Source organism: Urocampus carinirostris, chromosome 12 (genome assembly GCF_059441175.1).
Source record: "Urocampus carinirostris isolate Australia breed hairy pipefish chromosome 12, RoL_Ucar_1.0, whole genome shotgun sequence".
NCBI classification, from domain to species: Eukaryota; Metazoa; Chordata; class Actinopteri; order Syngnathiformes; family Syngnathidae; genus Urocampus; species Urocampus carinirostris.
The window spans coordinates 38,153,316-38,174,836 of record NC_142360.1 but is presented as its reverse complement, the minus strand read 5'-3'; the positions used below and the strand labels follow the sequence as shown (position 1 = coordinate 38,174,836).

Below are 21,521 nucleotides of genomic sequence, written 5' to 3'. Positions count from 1 at the left end.
TAACGCATCAAGGTCAAGATCAGAACGGAGACAGAACCCACTCGCGTAACGTTTCCATACCTGTCAAGCTCCAGGGCTCCTTGCCCTTACAAACGTATTTTCCCTTGCAAAATACAAAATAATCTTACACCATTTTTTTTTCAAACGTGTTTATTTATATCGTTTAACATGTTATATTGTATATTGGGTCGTTATATCATATATATTGTTAATGAACATTTTGTTGTGAGATACTGAGTTGCTCGACATGAATGAGGTTTATTATAAAAAGTCGCTTGGAAGTTCACTGCAGGAGGAAAAAAATACATGCAAATAGAATTAAGTCGAATAACACATTTTCTTATTCAAATTATTAATTCATTTTCTGCATTGAATTATTGTTGGTAATTGTCGTGTCCAGCATGGTCGCCGTGGCAACCGGCTGGCCCCGCCCCCTGGGCAACAGCTGAAGCAGATAATTATAATTATAGTTTCCTTTGTATTGTCATTCTTTGTAAGAACGAAATGTCGTCGATACACCTGACCCGTTGTAGCGAGCCGATGCAGCCGCAGCCAACAGAGGGCGCCGCCATTTTACCAATGTTATAAGTCTTAGGTATGACTCGGCTGAGGCGCGAACCAGCGACCTCCCAGTCTCAAAGCGGGCGCCCTACCATCTAGGCTACTGAGCTGGTCGCCTAATTTGCGCGTTTGCTTTTTAAAGGGGGTTTGGGGTTTTGCGGGTGCTGGCTCATTGCATTTTCTGTCTGCGTTTCCCGTTCTGTTTTGCTCTGTCCTGTTTTGTTTGAGTCGGAAGTAACCTGTGTTTGCACGTTTTTTGTTAAAGCCTGTTTGTTCTGTCTTGTCCCTGAGTTTTGGACGACTTTTATTTTGGTAAATAAAAGTTTTGATCGTCAACGCAATTGAGTTCTCCCTTCCTGCCTCCTGCCTCCGTTCTGGTCCGGTCCCCTCGTGACAGTAATATACTGATTTTTGTGTTTGTCTTGCTGTCGGTCACCCCTCTTTGAGGGATATGACCAAGGTAGATAGATAGAAATATACTGATTAAAGGGATAACCACAAACCTGAATTTTTTTCATTTTCTCCTTTTACACTTCCTTTTTTTCTTAACGTCTTTATACAACATCATCATTCGTAATATAATGCATCAAAGCAAGTGAGCCGTTGGAGAGTTGGCTCCCTTTAATGAGTTGAGCCGAAAAAGCCGGTTCTCTAAAAAGAGGCGGACTTCCTTTCACTACACAACTACCGCGGAATGTTGCATGATGGGAAATCCCCAGGCGGCAGACGCATGCGCACAGTAGCATCAAACCGCTCGCTTCGTTTGCAAAGAAAAAAAATGATACCGAGATAGAGGCTACCGCGGCGATTGACTTGATTGATTTGCCATTTCGTGATAGTCGGTGTATACCGGATCATTGACAAATTTGCATTTTTCCGTACAGATTTTCTTGTACGTCGTACTCGTCTTAAAATACATAATAAACCTACTTTGTACGGCAAAAACGTACAGGTTGACAGGTATGCGTTTCTCACAGTTTTACTGGAAAGAAGGGAAACGAGCGCAGACACGATCCGGAGATCACTGGTCGCGGGGTGTAGGTTGCTCAGACGCCGAAGTGGGACTTCCTGTCACAGACCAGGAACAGAGACAGGACCCAATTGCGTTCGTTTTACTCAGTTTTTATTAAGGAGAACAGGACTTGCATCCACGTTTCGATGATCGTCAGTCACTGCTAGCAGATAGCATTAACGCGAAAGTGGCACTTCCGTGTCGAGCAAGGGTAGTCGTTGACGGCGAGAAAAACAGGTCGGGGCGGAGGAGCAAAAACAGAAACGGGTCCCGAAAAGAGGTTGGCAACAGGTACCAGGCAAAACACAGGGCAGGGTAGAGTCGGAGAGTCACAAAAAGCTTGCCTAGCAGGGAGCATAGGTTCACAGACGATCGGACGGGTGTTTTTAGGAAGGTGGGAGTTTAAAAAGAGTCCAACAGCCAATCAGGGTCTGTGGCTGTTGGCGCTAACGGGGAAGCCTCAGGTACCCCGCATCAGTAATCATGACACTTCCGTGGCGAGCGTTGGCGGTGTCGGGAACGGAAAAAAACGTGTCAGTAGCCGGGGTGGAAGATCACAAACGTGGTCAATTATCAGAAAATGGGTCGTTATTCGTGACGGGAGATCAGACGTGGTCGAGATCAAAACAGGTTGGAATTCGGGACGGGAGAGCAGACGTGGCGGGAGAAAAACAGGAGCAAAAACACTGGACTGGCGAAAAAAGGTTAACCTTGTGAAAACGGAGATTAGCAGACGGACCAACAAAAGGGGACTGAGTTGACAGAGTTTAAATACTGACAGGGACCCAAACTGTCAACAATCTCCAGATGGCGCCACCAGGGCGGGTCCAATTGGGCGCCAAGGCAACCGCGACACATGGGCAGGGCCAATTGGGCGCCACGGCAACCCTGACAACCAAGGGATAACAGGCATTCGCACAAGTTCAAGAAGTCCGTGTGTACTTTTTTTGTTTAAAGGAGATTTAAAACGCACGAAAAACATTTTTGGTGACGAATTTTTGCCTCCAAATGATGTCATCCCTGTAAGCGGCTTTGTTAATCCTGCTTATGAAAGTGGAGGCTGCGAATAAACAGCGCAAAAAGCTGCTTAAGAAGCTTTGTATTTGATGGAAGAAATCATTTTCTTACCCAAAACAAATGCGCGCATTAATAAGAAGCGATAATCCGAACACTCCTTGTATAACGTCTGTGGGATGCATGCTATGATTTATTGAGTAATATAAGAAAAATATGTATTTTTACATTAATAGTAACTGTTTTGAACTGGTATAAGAAATGTCTCTACATTGTCCCCTCTGATAATCATGGCAGGGCAGCACGGCGGCGCAGTGGTTAGCGCTTGCGCGGCACAGTTCATGTCATGGGAACCTGTCGTGGGTTCAAATCCAGTTCCAGACTTCCTGTGCGGAGTTTGTAATTTCTCCCCGTGCTTGCGTGGGTTTCCTCCGGGCACTCCGGTTTCCTCCCACGTTCCAAAAAAAACATGCATTTCAGGTGAATTGGCCGGTCCAAATTGTCCCTAGGTGTGAATGAGCGAATGAGTTGTCTGTCCCTGTGTGCCCTGCGATTGGTTGGCAACCAGTTCAGGGTGTCCCCTGCCCACTGCCTGGAGATGGCTGGGATGGGCTCCAGCCCCCCCGCGACCCTAATGAGGATAAGCGGTACGGCTAATGAGATGAGATGAGATAATCGTGGCAACCTTGTAATAACATGTTTATAACCTAGTGTATAATCCTCCCGGTAAGTAGGTAGGTGCCTTGCATGGCTGACTCCGCTATCGGTGTGTGAGTGTGTGTGTGAATGGGTAAAGTGTGATGTGCATGGTATTTTGTCAGAACTTCATCCATTCATTTTCTGCGCCGCTTATCATCACTAGGCTCGCGGGGTTTGCTACAACTTGTTTACATAAATAAGACAGGTCATAAATCTATCATCATTCATAAATGAATTTAAGAAAGTTATAGAATGTAAAAAAAAACCCTGAGTCATTAATCATGTTTTCTGAACTCATTCACATAGATAAGGCATGTCATAAATCAACCATACGTCACGATAGAATTTCAGGAATGTCAAGAACATAAAACATTTACCAACTAAAGTCATGTTTCCATAACTTATTTGCATGGAGAGGATAGGTCATAAATCAACCTTATGTGAATGTTGGGACTGTACAAAATGCACATTCATAAATCCATAACCGTAATGCTCTTTTATAGTTTTCCGATTGGTGAGCGAGTTATAAGATAAAACATGAGCTTGATTTCGACAAGTTTATGACCCCTTGCCGCAAAAGGAGTCATGCTAATATTCAAGTCAACCCTTTTAACTATTTCCCCGAAATGGCGGCCATTTTGTGTCCAGTTTACAATATAGAAACAAAACAGTTAACAATAAAATGAGGGTCATAAAACAATGGAAATCGGGTGATTTTGAATGTTTTGTGACCTTTTTGATGAAAAAAGACCGTGGAGATACTCATTCTCGATACTTGGATGGCAAATACTTCAAACTGGGGCGGGTTGTTTTATGACAGGAGAAAGAAGAGGTCTACGGCTCCACCTGAATCAAGAGCATTATCTGTCCGTTCACGCCGCCTAGGATAGAATCCTTCTTGGCTCCTCATCACTCGCAGCCTGTCCAAATTCTCCTGCCTCCTCCTTTTACAATTTTCCTTTGCGCTCCTTTCCAGACTGCTGGATTTTTAATAATCTCCCCGTTTTCGAAAAAAAAAGGGCCTTTTTGTCCCTCCCTCTCTCTCTCTCTCTCTCTCTCGCTCTCTCGCTCTCTCGCTCTCTCGCTCTCTCTTTATCTCTCTCTTTCTCTCTCTCTCTCTCTCTCTCTCGCTCTCTCGCTCTCTCGCTCTCTCTTTATCTCTCTCTTTCTCTCTCTCTCTCTCTCTTTATATCTTTATCTCTCTCTCAATTTTCTATATTTTTCATTTTCCCTTTCTCTTTCTCTTTCTCTTTCTCTTTTTCACTCCTCCCCAGTATCTTTCTTTCTGTCTCTCTCTTTTTCTCACTTACTTTTAACCTTTCTCTCTTTCTCGTTTTTTCCTTTAGTTCTTTTTCTCTCTTTCTTTTTTACCTCTCTTGTCTCCCTGTATTTCTCTTTCTCCCCCCCCCCTCTCTCTCTCTCTCGCTCTCTCTTTCTTTCTCTCTCACGTTCTCTTTCTCTTTCTCTTTCTCTTTCTCTCTTTCTTTCTCTCTCTCTCTCGTTCTCTTTCTCTCTCTCTTTCTCTCTCTCTTTCTCTCTCTGTCTCTCTCTTTCTCTATCTCTATCTCTCTCTCTCTCTCTCTCTTTGTATTGATCTCTCTTCCTCTTTCTGTACTTCTCCCTTATTATCTTTCTTTCTTTCTCCTTTTCTCACTTACTCCTTTTGTTTTTATCTTTCTTTCTGGGTTTTTTTCTTTAGTTTCTGTTTCTTTCTCACCTTATTTTTTAATTCTCTTCTCTCCTTGTCTTTCTCTTTCTTTCCCCCTCTCCATCTCTCTCTTTCCATATTTCTCTCTTTCTCCCTGTCTTTCAATTTCTCTTTCTCTCTTTCGGTGTCCCTCTCTCTCCCCCTTTTCTATCTTGCACTCTCGCACTCTTTCTCTCTCTTTCTTTTGCGCTCTCTATCTCTCTTCTCTCTCTCTCTCTTTCTCTCTCTCTTTCTCTCTCTATCTTTCTCTCTCTCTCTCTTTCTCTCTCTCTTTCTCTCTCTCTCGCTCTCTCTCTCGCTCTCTCTCTCTCTCTCTCTCTCTCTCTCTGTATTGATCTCTCTCCCTCTTTTTGTATTTCTCCCTTATTATCTTTCTCTCTTTCTTTCTCCTTTTCTCACTTACTCCTTTTGTTTTTGTTTTTATCTTTCTTTCGGGTTTTTTTTCTTTAGTTTCTGTTTCTTTCTCACCTTATTTTTTAATTCTCTTCTCTCCTTGTCATTCTCTTTCTTTCCCCCTCTCCCTCTCTCTCTTTCCATATTTTTTTCTTTCTCCCTGTCTTTCAATTTCTCTTTCTCTCTTTCGGTGTCTCTCACTCTCTCTCTTTCTCTGTCTATCTTGCACTCTCGCACTCTTTCTCTCTCTTTCTCTTGCACTCTCTATCTCTCTTCTGTCTCTCTCTCTCTCATATGCACTTTATCCCTCTCTCACACTCTCTCCATCACTCTCACTCACTCTCTTTTTATCTCTCTCCCTCTCTCTTTCCTTTTCTCTCTTTTCTCTCTCTCTCTCTCTCTCTCTATCTTGCACTCTCGCACTCTTTCTCTCTCTCGCTCTTTCTCTCTCTCTCTCTCTCTCTCTCTCTCTCTCTTTCTCTCTCTCTCTTTCTCTCTCTCTCTTTCTCTATCTATCTTGCACTATCACACACTTTCTCTCTCTTTCTCTCTCTCTCTCGCACTCTCCATCTCTCTTGCTCACTCTCTTTTTCTCTCTCTCTCCCTCTCACACTTCCTTCTATCTTTCTTGCTTACTCTATAATCTATTAGTCCGGCTCTGCCAGAGTGTTTTTCCTCCCATGTGTTCCCCCAGTTGAAACAAGTTTGACACTCCTGCTGTAGGTTTTGATGACCCCCTTTAAAGCGGCCTTGCTCCGACTCAATATCCGTTTGTTGATTCTCTAAATATATTTTGAATACCAAAAAAAAGCCCATTTTTTAAAAACCGCTCTGATGCATCGTCAAAAGCTGGCAAAAGCAGACGTCATTGGATCAGTTTATCAAGTAACGGGAGGCAAAAAATTACTTTATTTTATGTTTTTTTTTTTATATATATTTCCCTCTGGTTTTTTTATTGTGCTCTTTTTTCTTAAGGGGAAATGGAGCGATGGTCCTATTTTAAGAGCTGTGTGTCATTAATCATAAAGCTTCAAGAGATGCAGAAACATAAAAGTACGCTCCAGAATCACAACCCAATCCTCCATTCATGTGCTAATGTTCTACTGCACAGGTGTCAAACTGCCGGCCCGTGGGCCGGATAAGGCCCGCTAAGGGATTGAATCTGGCCCGCGAGACAAAGCTGAGGGAAGCGCAAGAGAAAAACGAGCTGTAGGTTGAAATAAGTCCTCTTGATGTTGCCAAAGCCAGGTGCCTCTTACAAACGCTGTACTTGTATTTCTTTCTCTCTCTCTTTCACTCTCTCTCTCATCCTCCCTTCTGCTCTCACCTATCTCTCTCTCTTTCACTCGCTCTGTCTCTCTATTTCTTTCTTTGTTCCTCTTCTTCTCTTTTTCTCTTTTTACTTTCTTTGGCTCTCTTTTCCTTTTATTTCCTTTTCTGTTTTTTTCTCTCTCTCTTGCATCCCCCTCTTTCTCCCCTTCTCTCTTTCTATTTGGATTTCTTGTTCTCTCTCTTTCCCCCTCTTTCACAATTTCTTTTTTCTCTTTTGTTTCTCATATTATCTCTCTCTTTTTTTTACCTCTCTCTCTTTCTTTCTCCCTTTCTCTTTTTTATTTGTCCCACCCTCTCTCTTTTTCTCTCCCTCTTTTTCTCTTATTTCGTTCTCTCTTTTCTTTCTCCTCAATCTATTAGTCTTTCATTCTTTCTTTTTCTTTCTTTCTTTCTTTCTCCATTTCCTTCTCTCTTTCTTTCTTTGTTTCTTTCTGTCCATCTCTCCATTTCATTCTTCCTTCCTCATTAGTCCGGCCCCTGAGAGAATGTTTGTTCTGTGGTGTGGCCCCCGAGTTAAAATGAGTTTGACACCCCTGTTCTACTGGATGACATTTGTTCAAAAGACTTTGTTTAGATCTTTGCCGAGCTCGCATGGGTTTTATCTCTGTAGACCGCGTTTTTTGTCTGAAAAATCTTAACCAGGTAATCAGTGTCTGAAATTGTCACGGACCAGGAACGGAGACGGGACCCAATTGTGTTCGTTACTCCGTTTTTATTAAGAAGGAGAACAGGACTTGCTTCCAAGAACCGATGGTCACGGGTAGCAGATAGCAGGAACGCGGAAGTGGCACTTCCGTGTTTAGCGAAGGCAATGTCGAGAGCGAGAAAAAACAGGTCGATGGCCGGGACGGAGGAGCAAAACCAGAAACGGGTCCAGGAAAGAGGTCGGCAACAGGTATCAGGCAGAAAACGGGGCAGGATAGAGTCAGGAGTCACAAAAGTTTGCCTAGCGTGTAGCGTAGGTTCACAAACGATCCGACGCGTGTTCTGCCCGGGTGGCCGACAACTTTTTCCAGGACAAAAAACATTTTTATTTTTTTTTATACAAATAAAACGATTTATTCCGAAATTTTCTTTCGCTTTGGCAATTTGCATACTTACTGGCAGCCAATCAGAAGCCTGCCTCGAATAAGGCTGTGCATTTGCATATCATTTTCCAAAGTAGACGCACAGAAAACACAAGAAAATGGAGAAATGGTTAGGAATTGTCAAGATTTGTCAATTTAATAGCGCTCTTACTTGTGGTATTACGGTAAGACGTTTACCATGGCCATGTTGTGTTGAATGGAGCCGTGTTCTTGTTTGCTTGCTGTTGAGGAATAAATATGCTTAAAAGCGGAACCACCATGTCCTGCTTATCTTCTCACGCATGAGGAAACTGCACACTCTGACATGTTCTGACCAGGAATCCGGCCAAAACCTCAGCCCCAGAAGAAAGATTCAAAAGTCTTTTCACAAGCTGGCGTGCCGGCTCCTCCCATGGGCGTGCCGACTCCTCCCATGGGCGCGCCAGGTGCCAGCTTCACCACCTCGTCGCCGAAGGGCGTCGCGACGTCTAAAAAAGTCATATCAGCAGAGCTTATCAGAACAACTTCTCCAAACAATGGCTGCCTTCCTGCGTCACAGAGGCTCCTCTTGAGTCAGCCATTGTCCCAGTTCCTGCTGTTTTCTGTAAACATCATCCTCCACTAGGTCGCAATGACCTGCCCCACAGCTCAGCCAGTGAATATCTTTTGCATTTAAATGTAATTTGGATTTGATCGTACAAAATATAAAATCCTTTATTAGGGAGAGGTTTAGGTTGATTGGGCTAAGGTGTCTCTAGTTGGGCGCCCACTGGTGGCCTGTCAGACCCTGACAGCTTCAACCCCTCGACTCAAAGTGAGTCAAAACTGAAAATAACAAATCCATGCGAGTAAACAAATCACTGTTTAACCGACGCGCGAGAGCACATCCATGCTAGCTAGGATGACTTTGGTTATGTCTAGTATAGTTTGGTCTGTACTCGTCTAGTCTAAGTTTAGTCTACTCTGGCCTGGTTTAATTAGGTCTCGTCTAGTTTGGTCTGTGCGGTTTAGTGTTGTATTTTGTCTAGTATAGTTAGTCTGTTCTTGTGATGTCTGGTCTGGTTGGTTTTAGTGTAGTCTAAGTTTAGTCTACTCTGGTCTGGTTTAATTAGGTCTAAGCTAGTTTGGTCAGTGCGGTTTTAGTGTTGTATTTTGTCTAGTATAGTTAGTCTGTTCTTGTGATGTCTGGTCTGGTTGGTTTTAGTGTAGTCTAAGTTTAGTCTACTCTGGTCTGGTTTAATTGGGTCTAGGCTAGTTTGGTCAGTGCGGTTTTAGTGTTGTATTTTGTCTAGTATAGTTAGTCTGTTCTTGTGATGTCTGGTCTGGTTGGTTTTAGTGTAGTCTAAGTTTAGTCTACTCTGGTCTGGTTTAATTAGGTCTAGGCTAGTTTGGTCAGAGCGGTTTTAGTGTTGTATTTTGTCTAGTATAGTTAGTCTGTTCTTGTGATGTCTGGTCTGGTTGGTTTTAGTGTAGTCTAAGTTTAGTCTACTCTGGTCTGGTTTAATTAGGTCTAGGCTAGTTTGGTCAGAGCGGTTTTAGTGTTGTATTTTGTCTAGTATAGTTAGTCTGTTCTTGTGATGTCTGGTCTGGTTGGTTTTAGTGTAGTCTAAGTTTAGTCTACTCTGGTCTGGTTTAATTAGGTCTAGGCTAGTTTGGTCAGTGCGGTTTTAGTGTTGTATTTTGTCTAGTATAGTTAGTCTGTTCTTGTGATGTCTGGTCTGGTTGGTTTTAGTGTAGTCTAAGTTTAGTCTACTCTGGTCTGGTTTAATTAGGTCTAGGCTAGTTTGGTCTGTGCGGTTTTAGTGTTGTATTTTGTCTAGTATAGTTAGTCTGTTCTTGTGATGTCTGGTCTGGTTGGTTTTAGTGTAGTCTAAGTTTAGTCTACTCTGGATTGGTTTAGTCAGGCGTAGGCTAGTTTGGTCAGGTCTGGTCTAGTGTGTTCAAGTCGGGTTTTTCTAGTATAGAAAAACATACCCAAAAACAGAACCGAACCTGACACGGAACGCACCAATGACCCGACCCTGTGTGCTTTCCAATCAGTCTATATACAAAGAACAGGGATCATTAGTGTTAGGAAATAATAAATTAAAATGTATGGTTTACCAAATTGTTCAAATGAGTTATCTGACTCCATTAACCAAACACAACTTACGTTCGCCCAACAATGCATGCTCGTTTCTTTATGGAAAAATGAACAAGGGACCGGCATTTCCACACGGGGGCAGATTTCATTTCTTAAAGTATTTAACTAAGTGAATTCCATCGAATTAGCCGAATTATTGTCGCTCTTCGTCGAGCCTCCTTTCTCGATTGTCTCTCTCGTTCCTCCTATATTCCCACGTCTTCTCAAGGTTTCTTCATTTTCCTCATGTTGAGGTTTTTGAGTTTTTCCCTTGCCCTCATGCTGGTTCCAGATCAGGGGATGGTGTCATAATAGTCTGAAAAAATAGTCTGTGTAATAACCTGTGAAGCCCTTTGAGACTCTTTGTGATTAAGAGCTATACAAATAAAAATGACTTGACTTGACTTTTCACAAGCTGGCGTGCCGGCTCCTCCCATGGGCGTGCTGACTCCTCCCATGGGCGTGATGACTCCTCCCATGGGCGCGCCAGGTGCCAGCACATCCATGCTAGCTCTAAATGCAAAATCAGATGGACGGCGAGCGCAGGACGAATTCCGATAAACGCATCGTCCACTCCGTCATTAAAACGCCCGGTGGAGCATTTTTTTCCCGTACCAGATAGAGATAAATACTTACTCGATGGAGTACTTATCTTTAACGGCACCGCACTGCCGGGAAGTGCTCCGAGAACCCCGCAACCCGTTTTGCAGACCCTCACAACATAAATCAAGTTTTTCATGCAGGGTTTATTTTCAGGAGTCGGGCAAGGCGCAGTTTAGTCGTACTTAGGGAGAAAAACGCTTTAATTCCGTTGCTTCCCATTCCCCCCCCCACTTCCATTTTTTTTTACATGCAATTTTAATCCCCCTGCAAGAACTCTGCCGGAATCGGAGAGAAAAGTAAAGCACCTGCATTAAAAGCATTTCGATGTCTCTAAGCCATAGGTGTTAACAAGGCGGCCCGCGGGCCAGATCAGGTCCGCTAAGGGATTGAATCCGGCCCGGAGATAGCACTCAGAGAAGCGCAAGAGAAGAATGAGCTACGGGTTGAAATATGTCAACTTGATGTTGCCAAAGCCAGGTGCCTCGAACAAAGACACTTGTATTTCTTTTTCTCTCTCTCTCTTTTCCACCCCTTTTCTCCCACTCTCTGTCTGTCTCTTTCACTCTCTGTGTCTCTCTTTTTCTCTTCCTTTGTTGCTCTTTTTCTCTTTCTCTCTCTGTGTCTTTTTAACTTCTTTTGCTCTAACTTCTTTTTTCTCTTTTCCCTTTCTCTCTTCCTACCCTTGCGCTTTCTTTTCTCTCCTTCTGTATTTCTATTTCTCTTTGGATTTCTTTCTTCCTCTCCCTTTCTTTTTCCCCTCTCTCACGACTTTTTATCTTTTGTTTCTCACGCTCTCTCCCTCTCTCACTTTTTTTTCTTTGTCCCTCCCTCCCTCTTCATCTTATTTATTTTTCTCTCTTTTTCTCTTCCTTTGTTTTTTTTCTCTTTTCTCTTTCTCTCTTCATACCCTTTGCGCTTTCTTTTCTCTTTTCTCTCCTTCTGTCTTTCTACTTCTCTTTGGATTTCTTTCTTCCTTTCCCTTTCTTTTCCCCCTCTCTCGCAACCTTTTACCTCTTTTGTTTCTCACGCTCTCTCCCCCTCTCTCTTTTTCTTTCTTTGTCCCTCCCTCTTTCTCTTATTTCTTTATCTCTCTTTTTCTCTTCCTTTGTTGCTCTTTGTCTCTTTTCTCTTTCTCTCTTCCTACCCTTTGCGCTTTCCTTTCTCTTTTCTCTCCTTCTGTCTTTCTATTTCTCTTTGGATTTCTTTTTTCCTCTCCCTTTCTTTTTCCCCTCTCTCACAACTTTTTATCTCTTGTGTTTCTTTCTCTCTCTCTCTCTCTTTCTCTCTCTCTCTCTCTCTCTCTCTCTTTTCCACCCCCTTTCTCCCACTCTCTGTCTCTTTCACCCTCTGTGTGTCTCTTTTTCTCTTCCTTTGTTGCTCTTTGTCTCTTTCTCTCTCTGTGTCCTTTTAACTTCTTTTGCTCCAACTTCCTTTTATCCTTTTCTCTTTCTCTCTTCATACCCTTCGCGCTTTCTTTTCTCTTTTCTCTCCTTCTGTCTTTCTATTTCTCTTTGGATTTCTTTCTTCCTCTCCCTTTCTTTTTCCCCTCTCTCACGACTTTTTATCTTTTGTTTCTCACGCTCTCTCCCTCTCTCACTTTTTCTTTCTTTGTCCCTCCCTCCCTCTTCATCTTATTTATTTTTCTCTCTTTTTCTCTTCCTTTGTTTTTTTTCTCTTTTCTCTTTCTCTCTTCCTACCCTTTGCGCATTCTTTTCTCTTTTCTCTCCTTCTGTCTTTCTACTTCTCTTTGGATTTCTTTCTTCCTTTCCCTTTCTTTTCCCCCTCTCTCGCAACCTTTTACCTCTTTTGTTTCTCACGCTCTCTCCCCCTCTCTCTTTTTCTTTCTTTGTCCCTCCCTCCCTCTTTCTCTTAATTCTTTATCTCTCTTTTTCTCTTCCTTTGTTGCTCTTTGTCTCTTTTCTCTTTCTCTCTTCCTACCCTTTGCGCTTTCCTTTCTCTTTTCTCTCCTTCTGTCTTTCTATTTCTCTTTGGATTTCTTTTTTCCTCTCCTTTTCTTTTCCGCTTCTCTCGCGACTTTTTATCTTTTGTTTCTCACGCTCTCTCCCTCTCTCTCTTTGTCTTTCTTTCCCCCTACCCATTCTCTTATTTCTTTATCTCTTTTTCTTTCTCTTTAATCTACTAGTCCGGCCCCCGAGGGACTGTTTGTTCTATGGTGTGCCCCCCCCCCGAGTTCAAAGGAGTTTGACACCCCTGCTCTAAGCCCTCCTCCACAAGGAAACCGTTTTCAGAGTTTCTGCCCCGAGGCTTCCCGGGCCGCGAGTCGATTCCGTGATTCGTAAACATCATCCGCTCGCTAATTTGAGGGACGAGGAGGCCCTTTCTCAAATTTCCAGCTTCCCGGGCTTGACATTTACGCTTCTCCTGACGTTTGTCGTTAACCTTGCGGTGATGGATGAGGTTCTCTGCGGTTTCCTGCCGTGACACGTTGCGCTCTAGTGTGCGCCTTGTCATGGCGGCTCCTCATCTTGCAGGAAATTGAACATCATCTGCTTGGGATCTGTTTGGGGTGGAGTGACAATGTTTGTGTGAGGCTTTTCGGGAGATGATTCGGATTATTTGAGGTTTTTGTCACGAGCCAGAAACGGAGACAGGACCCAGTAGCAATATTCCCTGTCATTTTCACAACAGTGAGCAACGGCAATCCCTAGTGTGGCAACTAAGTCATGATCAAACATGTCCAAAACTTGACATTTTGCTGAGTTTTCGGCAATGCAAAACGATTTTTCTCTTTTGAATGAATTGACTCGTGTACTATTGCAAAGGTTGTACGGTTCTTACAATTCTTTCACCAAATTTTCATTTCTTTTTTTTCCTGCTATCTTTTCTCGCATCATACTAGTAAATGGAGTATACAGACGCTGCCCTACTTACAAAGGAGATCGTTCGTAAGTTGAATTTGTTCGTAAGTTGCTTCAGTGCTATATTTTGTATGTTTAAGGTTTATAGAAGTATTAAGTCCCAGTTGAAATACACCTTCTCTGTGATGGGCTCAGAGGTCTGTGAAAGGAGAAACTACCAATATGAAAACCAAAGAACAAACCAGGCAGGTCCAGGATCAAGTTACAAGAATATATGAGAAGATTTCACAACATTTACACATCTCCCGGACCACTGTAGGAGCAATTTCATGAAAAAGGACAAAGCATAAAACAACTGCAAACCTACCAAGACATGGCCGCCCCACTAAACTTTCGGCCCAAACAAGGAAAACACATCAGAGAAGCAACCAAGAGGCCCAAGATCACATTGGATGACCTGCAGGCATACACAGCTAAGATGTTCCATTTCTGGGACCAGACCGAGTATTCAGACACAGATAAATAGAGCTGGAGAAGGGCAGTTCAGTCAAGGAAATTATAACAAAGTTTCAAAATAAAATTAGAAAAAAAGGTATGCGCTCTGGATGAAATGATCAGGGTATCGAAAAAATGGCTATCCACAATTTTTAAAAGAGAGGGTTGTGGATATACAAAATGGAACAAATTCACAATTGAATCTATTAAAAATTGTATCCATAAGTTTGGAGGCTGAAATATGGCAATATGTTTACAAGTATAGGTCAATTTTTCGAGAACCGGCTTTTTCGGCTCGACTCACTAAAACGAATCGACTCTTTTGACTCTCATACCTCTTCTGATTGTTTTTGCCGCTCTAATCCGTATATTAACAATTATCGTGAAACATTATGCATAAAATGACTTAAAAAAGAAAGGGGGGAATAAACTCCAAACATAAAAAAATTACCCAAACTAAAAAGAAAAAAAGAAAAGGAGAAGAAGAAAAAAAGGGGAAAGAGAGAAAAGAAAAAAAAATGGGAACAAATGAGAAAAAGAGGAAAAAGCAATAAAAAGAGGTAACAAGCTTGGGGGGGGAGAACAAATAATAACAAAAGAAAACAAGAAAATAGAGAACCAAAACAAAAGTAGTACTACTACTACCAATAATACAAAAAGTAAAAAGCTTGGAAATAATTAAAAAATGAGAAAAAATTAAAGAAAAAAGGAACTTTAAAAAAGTAGAAGAAATAAGCGAGGAAAATGGAGAAAAAGTCAATCTTGTTGCTAAACATTGTACCTCCACTAAAGTCTGATTAGATACAGTTCTGTATTATGCAACCCACTAAATAATTCCCACAAAATGTTAGTACTGTCTGACAAAATATATTCTCATGAAATAGTTGTTGTCAGGACCGGAACGGAAACAGACCCAGTTGCGTAGCGTTTAACCACAAGTTTTATTGAAGGGAAGAGGATAGGCTGCGCCCACGATCCGGTGTTTGCTGGACCCAGGAAGCGAGTCGCTCTCGTACTCTGATTGTGATCCGAACACGGAAGTGTATCTTCCGTAGCGAGCGATGGCGGTGTCAGGGATGGAAAAACAGGTCGATAGCAGGGACAGGAGAGCAAAAACATGGTCGGGATCAAAACCAGGTCGTAAGCCGCGAGGGGAGAGCAAACGTGGTTGGAACCAAAAGACAAAACGGAATCAAACGACAAAACGGGGAGATCAGGGTGGAAAAACGGGTGCAAAAACAGGACAGGCGGGAGTCACGGTAAAATGCTTGCCTTGTAACAACAGAGGTTCGGTAGCCGGGACTGGGAGAGCAAGGCGTGGTCGGAAGCGAGTCGTAAGCCAGAATGGGAGAGAAGATGTAGTCGGGGACAAAAGAGGTCGTAAGCCGGGACGGGAGAGCAGACGTGGTCAGGATCAAATCAGGTCGTAGCCGGAGACAGACAGGAGTAAAAGGGGACAGGTGGGAGTCAGGGTCGAAAAAGGCTTGCCTAGCATACACTGAGGTTCGCAGACGGACTGAAAACAGGGACAGACAGGACCGGGTTCGAATACTGACAAGGAGCCAATCAGAACCCGCGGCGACTGGCGCCAAATGAGCAGGGACAACGGAGTCAGATCAGTAATCATGACAGTTGTTGTAAAAAACTGTCAAGAATTTCCAATATTCCATGAGTTAATTCATTCAAACGTAAACAAATATTTTTGCCGGATACTCAGGTTTTGCGTACGTTTGCTAGTATTTAGTGATTGATGTCGCTTACCATTATTCCAAGCGACGCTCATTGATTTTTTTGTTGATTTCTGAGACCCGTGCAAGCTTCCAGGCAACATTGCTCCCTTCCCAATGAAAAGTGGCGTGACACGGCAAGCATTTGGCGAGAAAACGGAAAAAGACGGGGCCGTTTGCCTCATTTACCGCCGCAGTTTGTCAACAACCCCGTAATGCTTTTTCTCTGTCAAGGATTAAATTATGCACTCTGTGTTTCCGCAGACGAAAACAACCCGTGCCAGACCGACCCGTGCCTCCACGGAGGGAGCTGCCTGCAGGAGGGTGACGGCTATAGCTGCTACTGCCCGGAGGGATACTCCGGGGAGAACTGCGAAATCGGTGAGTCCAGACTACCCCCCGCCCCTCTAAACCTGGGTTGGGGCCCGGGTCAACAGATGGAGCCATATGTTGGCAGGACATTGAGCAGCTGTACGACACTGAACACGACATTGCACAGGGTAGCCTTGGGAAATCAAAGCCAAACCATACAATGCTACCTCTACTTACGAATTTAATTCGTTCTAGGCAGGGTTACTTTAACTGGATTACTTTCAATTACTTTTGGATTACTCCAATACCAAATACGCTAATAAAAGACGAAAGAAACTAAATGTGAATACAATTCAGTGGTCGTTTTAGACCCAACAACAGGTCAGGATATCGCTCATTATGATGTCTGCAATTCAAAGCTGACGAAAGCAGACATCATTGGATCAGTTTTTCAAGTAACGGGAGGCAAATAATTACTTTATTCCTTGTTTTTTTATATGATATCTCACTTGTTCTTTTTATTGTGCGATAATATAATTCTAACATGTACTTGTTTCGTGTTCTGTGTCATGGTTGCCATGGCGCACAATTGGCCGCGCCTGTGTGTGTCACGGTTGCCATGGTGCCCAATTGGCCCCGCCCGTGTGACTTTCTGTTTATATAAAGCTCAGCGCTCTCTTGCTTCGGTTGTCAGCCCGTCAAACAAACTTCTGCCCACAAGACGTGGGTTCTGACTCGGTCCTGTTTTCCTGTTGATATTTCCAGTCCGGTATTGTTCCCGTTTATTTTTGTCCTGTTTGATTACGGGTTCCAGTTTTGCTTCCGGCTGTTTTTGTCCTGTTTAATTTCGATATCCTGTTTTGATATCAATCCTGTCTGTCCCGTCCTGTCCGGTATCGACCCCATCCGTCCGATATCCGCTTGGGCAATTGGTATCGATCTCGTCGGCCTCTGGCTTCCTATCATTCCACGCCACACTGCTGCCTGACGTGCATGACTCCCCATTTCCCGTAAAAAATAAAAGGCGAGAGAAACATCACGCATTTGGGTCCTGATCGCAGCTGTTGCCACACGGGCGGGGCCAATCTTTCATGTAAAATAACCATTGGATTATTTCTGCTTGCCTCTGAGATGTACTGTATATTAGAAGAATTCCGTAACCCCCGCTCGCCCCGATCTATGAAAAAAAGAACCTCCCTGCCGACAAAGCCTCCTATCTGCCACATGTCCGCCATTTGCAACCCTGCTCGACAGGAAGCAAACTGATTTGATTTCCTCCCACTCCGCTTTCTGGCTACTTTTTCAATCATGACGATAAAAATCCGAGTAAGAAAAATCCCCCCTTCTCTACCCTATCAACACCACGAGCGCCCACCTCCTCCTATTTTTTACCGCCTTCTTTCATGATTCTTCAATTTGTCCCATCACTCTAATTGTCCCTCATCCGTCGCTCTTATCGGCTCGTCGTGCCTGCGTCGAGTGTGGCCCTTCCCCCCCGGTGCCGCTCTCATTTCCTGGCGTGGTCGCACAATGACACAAAGGTACACCTATTTGTGTGTTTTCCTGTCAGAGGCCAATGCAGTTATTCGCGCCCCAATGCTCGACACTTTCCATGCATGAAATGAATTCGATTCAAGCTTGAGTAACCGGGTTGGTGCTTTTGACCTCAGAGATGGTCTGCATCAAGATATATTTTTGTTTTCAGATGTTTTATACCAATGTTTCTCAAAAGGTGGGTCATGATGACTGATTAGTATCGTTTCCGCCAGCCGCTAAAGGCTACCTGATTGGTTCCCCATCTTTTTTAACCTCCTTTCACTCGCCTGTTGTCAGTCCGTCAGCGAACCTCTGTTTCTATGAGGCAAGCACTTTGACTCTGACTCCCATCGGTCTCACGTTTTTCCACCTGTCCGTTCCTGATTTCCCTGTTTGTCTCTGGGTACGACCTGTTTTTTGACCCCGATCATTTTTTGCTTTCCTGTCCCGGCTTACGACCTGTTTTTTGATCCCGACCACGTTTTGCTCTCCTGTCCCGGCTTTCGACCTGTTTTTTTCCATCCTCGACACCACGATCTCCCGCTCCAGAAGATCAATTTCCGTGTTCGGAACACGTTCCAATTCTCCAGCGCTGCCTTTCCTCTTTATCTCATTAAACTTGTGGTTAACGTTACGCATCTGGGTCCTAATTCCGTTCTGGTCGTGACAGTAAGTGGATCGCGGGCCTGTTCTCAGTGAGTCATGCACCTGGGCAAATATTTGCTAAGAAAAGAAAAGTAACTGAGGGTCAATTGCACTCCTTCATAGTAGATATTGATCATTCTTTGCCATGGCGCCCAATTGGCCCGTGTGTGTGGCGCCAGCTGCGGCTCATTGACAGATTGGCTTTCCTTCTATTTAAGTTCAGTGTTCTCACTCTCCGTTTGTCAGTCTGTCAACGAACCACTGCCCCGTAAGATGTGGGTTCCGACTCGATCCTGTTGCCTGCGCGTTCTGCGCACGGAAATTTTTGTCACGGTTGCCATGGCGCCCAATTGGCCCCGCCCGTGTGGCGCCAGCTGAAAATTATTAACAGATTGGCTTTCCGTCTTTTTAAGCTCAGTGCGCGCTCTTTTAATTGTCAGTCCGTCAACGAACTTCTGCCCCGCAAGACGTAGGTTTCAAAACGGTCCTGTTCCTGTCAGTATTTCCTGTCTGGTATTGTTCCCATTTATTTTGTCCTGTTTAATATCGGTTTCCAGTTTTGTTCCTGTCTATTTTATGTCCTGTTTATTATTCTCTCCAGTTTTCGTTCCTGTCTAGTTTGTCCTATTTAATTTTGATATGTCCTATTTAATTTTGATATCCTGTTTCTATATCAATCCTGTCTATCTCGTCCTATCCGGTATCGGCTGGATGGCATTGCCAGCGCTTGCTACCTTGCTAACAATTGCCCGAGTCGATATCGGACAGATGGGGTCGATACCGGACAGGACAGATAATGAATCAGGATATCCAAAATAAACAGGAGGAACTAGACGGGTACAAAAACTGGAGAACATAATAAACAGGACAAAAATACACTGAAACAAAACCGGAAACCGAAATTAAACAGGACAAAAGAAACGGGAACAATACCAGACAGGAAATACCGACAGGAACAGGACCGTGTCGAAACCTACGTCTTGCGGGGCAGAAGTTCGTTGACGGACTGACAATTAAAAGAGCGCGCACGGATCATTCATTTCATTTCATTTCATGAGCTTAAAAAGACGGAAAGCCAATCTGTTAATAAGTCTCAGCTGGCGCCACACGGGCGGGGCCAATTGGGCGCCATGGCAACCGTGACAAAACTCTCAGTACGCAGAACGCTTTCTGTTCAAAACGATAAAGATTGCGTCCAAAATAAACAAGTCATCTCGTGTGAACGGAGCGAAGCCGAGATACAGATGATGCGGCAGGCAGAGAGCCTCTTTCCCGTGATTGATGAGCAGGGCTTTGTCACAGTTTGTCGGCAGTTGAGGAGGCCCTTCACCGGCTCTTCTGATTGGCTCCCTCTGCCTCCATCCTCCACACGCCTCATTAATTCATCCGGGAGGATGCTCTCCTCAATCAGCATATGATTGAGTGCACCCGCATCCCGACCCGAGCCAGAATTCGACTACGCCGGGACCACCTGAGCCTTAAAAACATGTGTGTTTTGTTGTGTATGGGTGTGTTATTATCATTTTATACAAAGCCATTCGGGGGATTAAACTCACCTTTTTTTGCATCCTTTTAAGACGAAATATCCCGCAACAGGGTTAGCCGGGGTCTGAAACGTTTTTGGATGTTAATGAGCGCGAATTGTTGTTACCCTCTATCCTTTGGCGACGCGATTTTTTTTCATGCGTGCTCTTATCTAGGTTGATGGCTGAAGCTGAAAATGAAGCTTCTAAAAGCTGAGCACGTAGAAAGTGACTTCAATTGATTCCCCGGTGAGGACTCGGGAAGCGATGGGGGGGTCTTATCAGCTGTCCACAAGGGGGTCTTTCTTGCACGTACACACTTGCACACAAATCGGGTGTGAATATGGATTGCGAATAAAGTGCGAGGGGAAACTTCCGAGAAAACGGGGGAAAGCTTTGCAAGTAGCTCGAGAAAGTGAGCAAGTGAAATTGTGGAAGTAAAATATAGATATGTTGCATTATTATTAATATTGTATAAATACAAAGAAGGACTCACTGTTGTACGTTGTTTTGACTATTACATCATCAGCTGTGGAGTCCCTCAAGGGTCTGTGTTAGGACCTCTATTGTTCTTATTGTATAGAAATGAATAAATATACAGAAGCTGCTGCTGTTGTTGTTGTTGTTGAGTCACTCAAGGCGCCTAAGGTAATCCTTAGCAGCGCTAGACTCGCTCGTGGGAGGCTCCGTAGTTCTCCGAAGGAGAGGGGGCTGCGACTGTCCTGTGCCGCCAGGCCTGATGGGGTGGGACCCAAGCAAACCAAGCATACGAAGCCTCTGAAGACCTTAGTACGTTCGGACAGGCCGGTGCATGATTTATGGAAGCCCCGTGGGCAGGTAGTACAGGTGATTGGGGTGTGGTCGCAGCGAATGGTTCGAAAGCACCACTGGTATTTGGACTGGGGGCCAGGGTTGCTCTCGAAGTCGCCCGCCCTAAGAAGAACAGAGAGGGGAGAGTAGAAGAGAGAGAAAGAGAGGGACAGATAGAAAGAGAGAAAGACAGACAGAGTAAAACGCAAAAAGGGAGAAAAGAGAGTGAGAGAGGTGGGGAGAGAGTAGGAAATAGAGGGATAGAGAAAATGAGGGACAAGAGTGTAAAGGGGGAAGAGAGAAAAGGAGAGACAAAGAAGGAGAGAGGACCAAGAAAGAAAGAGAGAGCGAGTCTGAGTGGATTGAGTTGGATTCGTAAGGCTCCCTCGGGAAAGAGCCCTTCGCAGGACACCACGGGAAGGTTCCTAGTCTTTGTCCTCAGACACGCTGCTGTCAAGAAGCGGACCGGGAAGCAAGAAGTCGGAACTCGTATGCGTAGACGATCTTTCACTTTAATTAGGAAAGAAAAGTTGTCCAACACTCAAACGGACCAAAAACAAAACAAAACAGGTTCAAAAGCAATCAAAATTACAAACTCGGCACTACTCTGATCAAATAGGCATGAACTGGTCTTCAATAAGGTAAAGCGTTTGAGTACTCCAAAAGCAATCAGTCCAATGCGTCTCAGCCGGTGTCAAGGGGCGGGGCCAGCTGGGCACCATGACAACCGTGCAGGACATGACAGCTGCCCTACTTACGAACGAGTTCCGGACACTCGTTCGTAAGTTGAATCTGTTTGTAAGTTGCTTGTATGCTATATTTTGTATCAAATGTATTTTTAAGGTTTATATAAGTTTGTTCAAGGCTTGTATAAGTAACCTGCATGTCGGGACCAGAACAGAATCAGGACCCAATTGCGTACGTTTCTCACAAGTTTTATTGAAAGAAGAGAACGGGTTGCGCCCACGATCTGGTGATCGCTGGGCGCGGGAAGTAGGTCGCTCTGAACCCGGAAGTGGGACTTTCGTGGCGAGCGATGGCGGTGTCAGGAACGGAAAAACGGGTCAGTAGCCGGGACAGGAGAGCAAAAAACGTGGTGGAGTCGGAAGCGAGTCATAAGCCAGGAAAGGAGAGTAGACGTGG

At 44.1% G+C, this 21,521-nt stretch overlaps 1 protein-coding gene across 1 annotated transcript in view; it reads left to right on the top strand.

Moving 5' to 3' along the window:
- The window catches only part of ncanb (neurocan b), a 256,911-nt gene that overhangs the window by 170,923 nt on the left and 64,467 nt on the right, over positions 1 to 21,521 (top strand). The window contains exon 10 of the mRNA XM_088348929.1: positions 15,817 to 15,933. Coding sequence (XP_088205055.1) covers positions 15,817 to 15,933 — 117 coding nt within the window. The remainder of the gene's footprint in view (positions 1 to 15,816; positions 15,934 to 21,521) is intronic.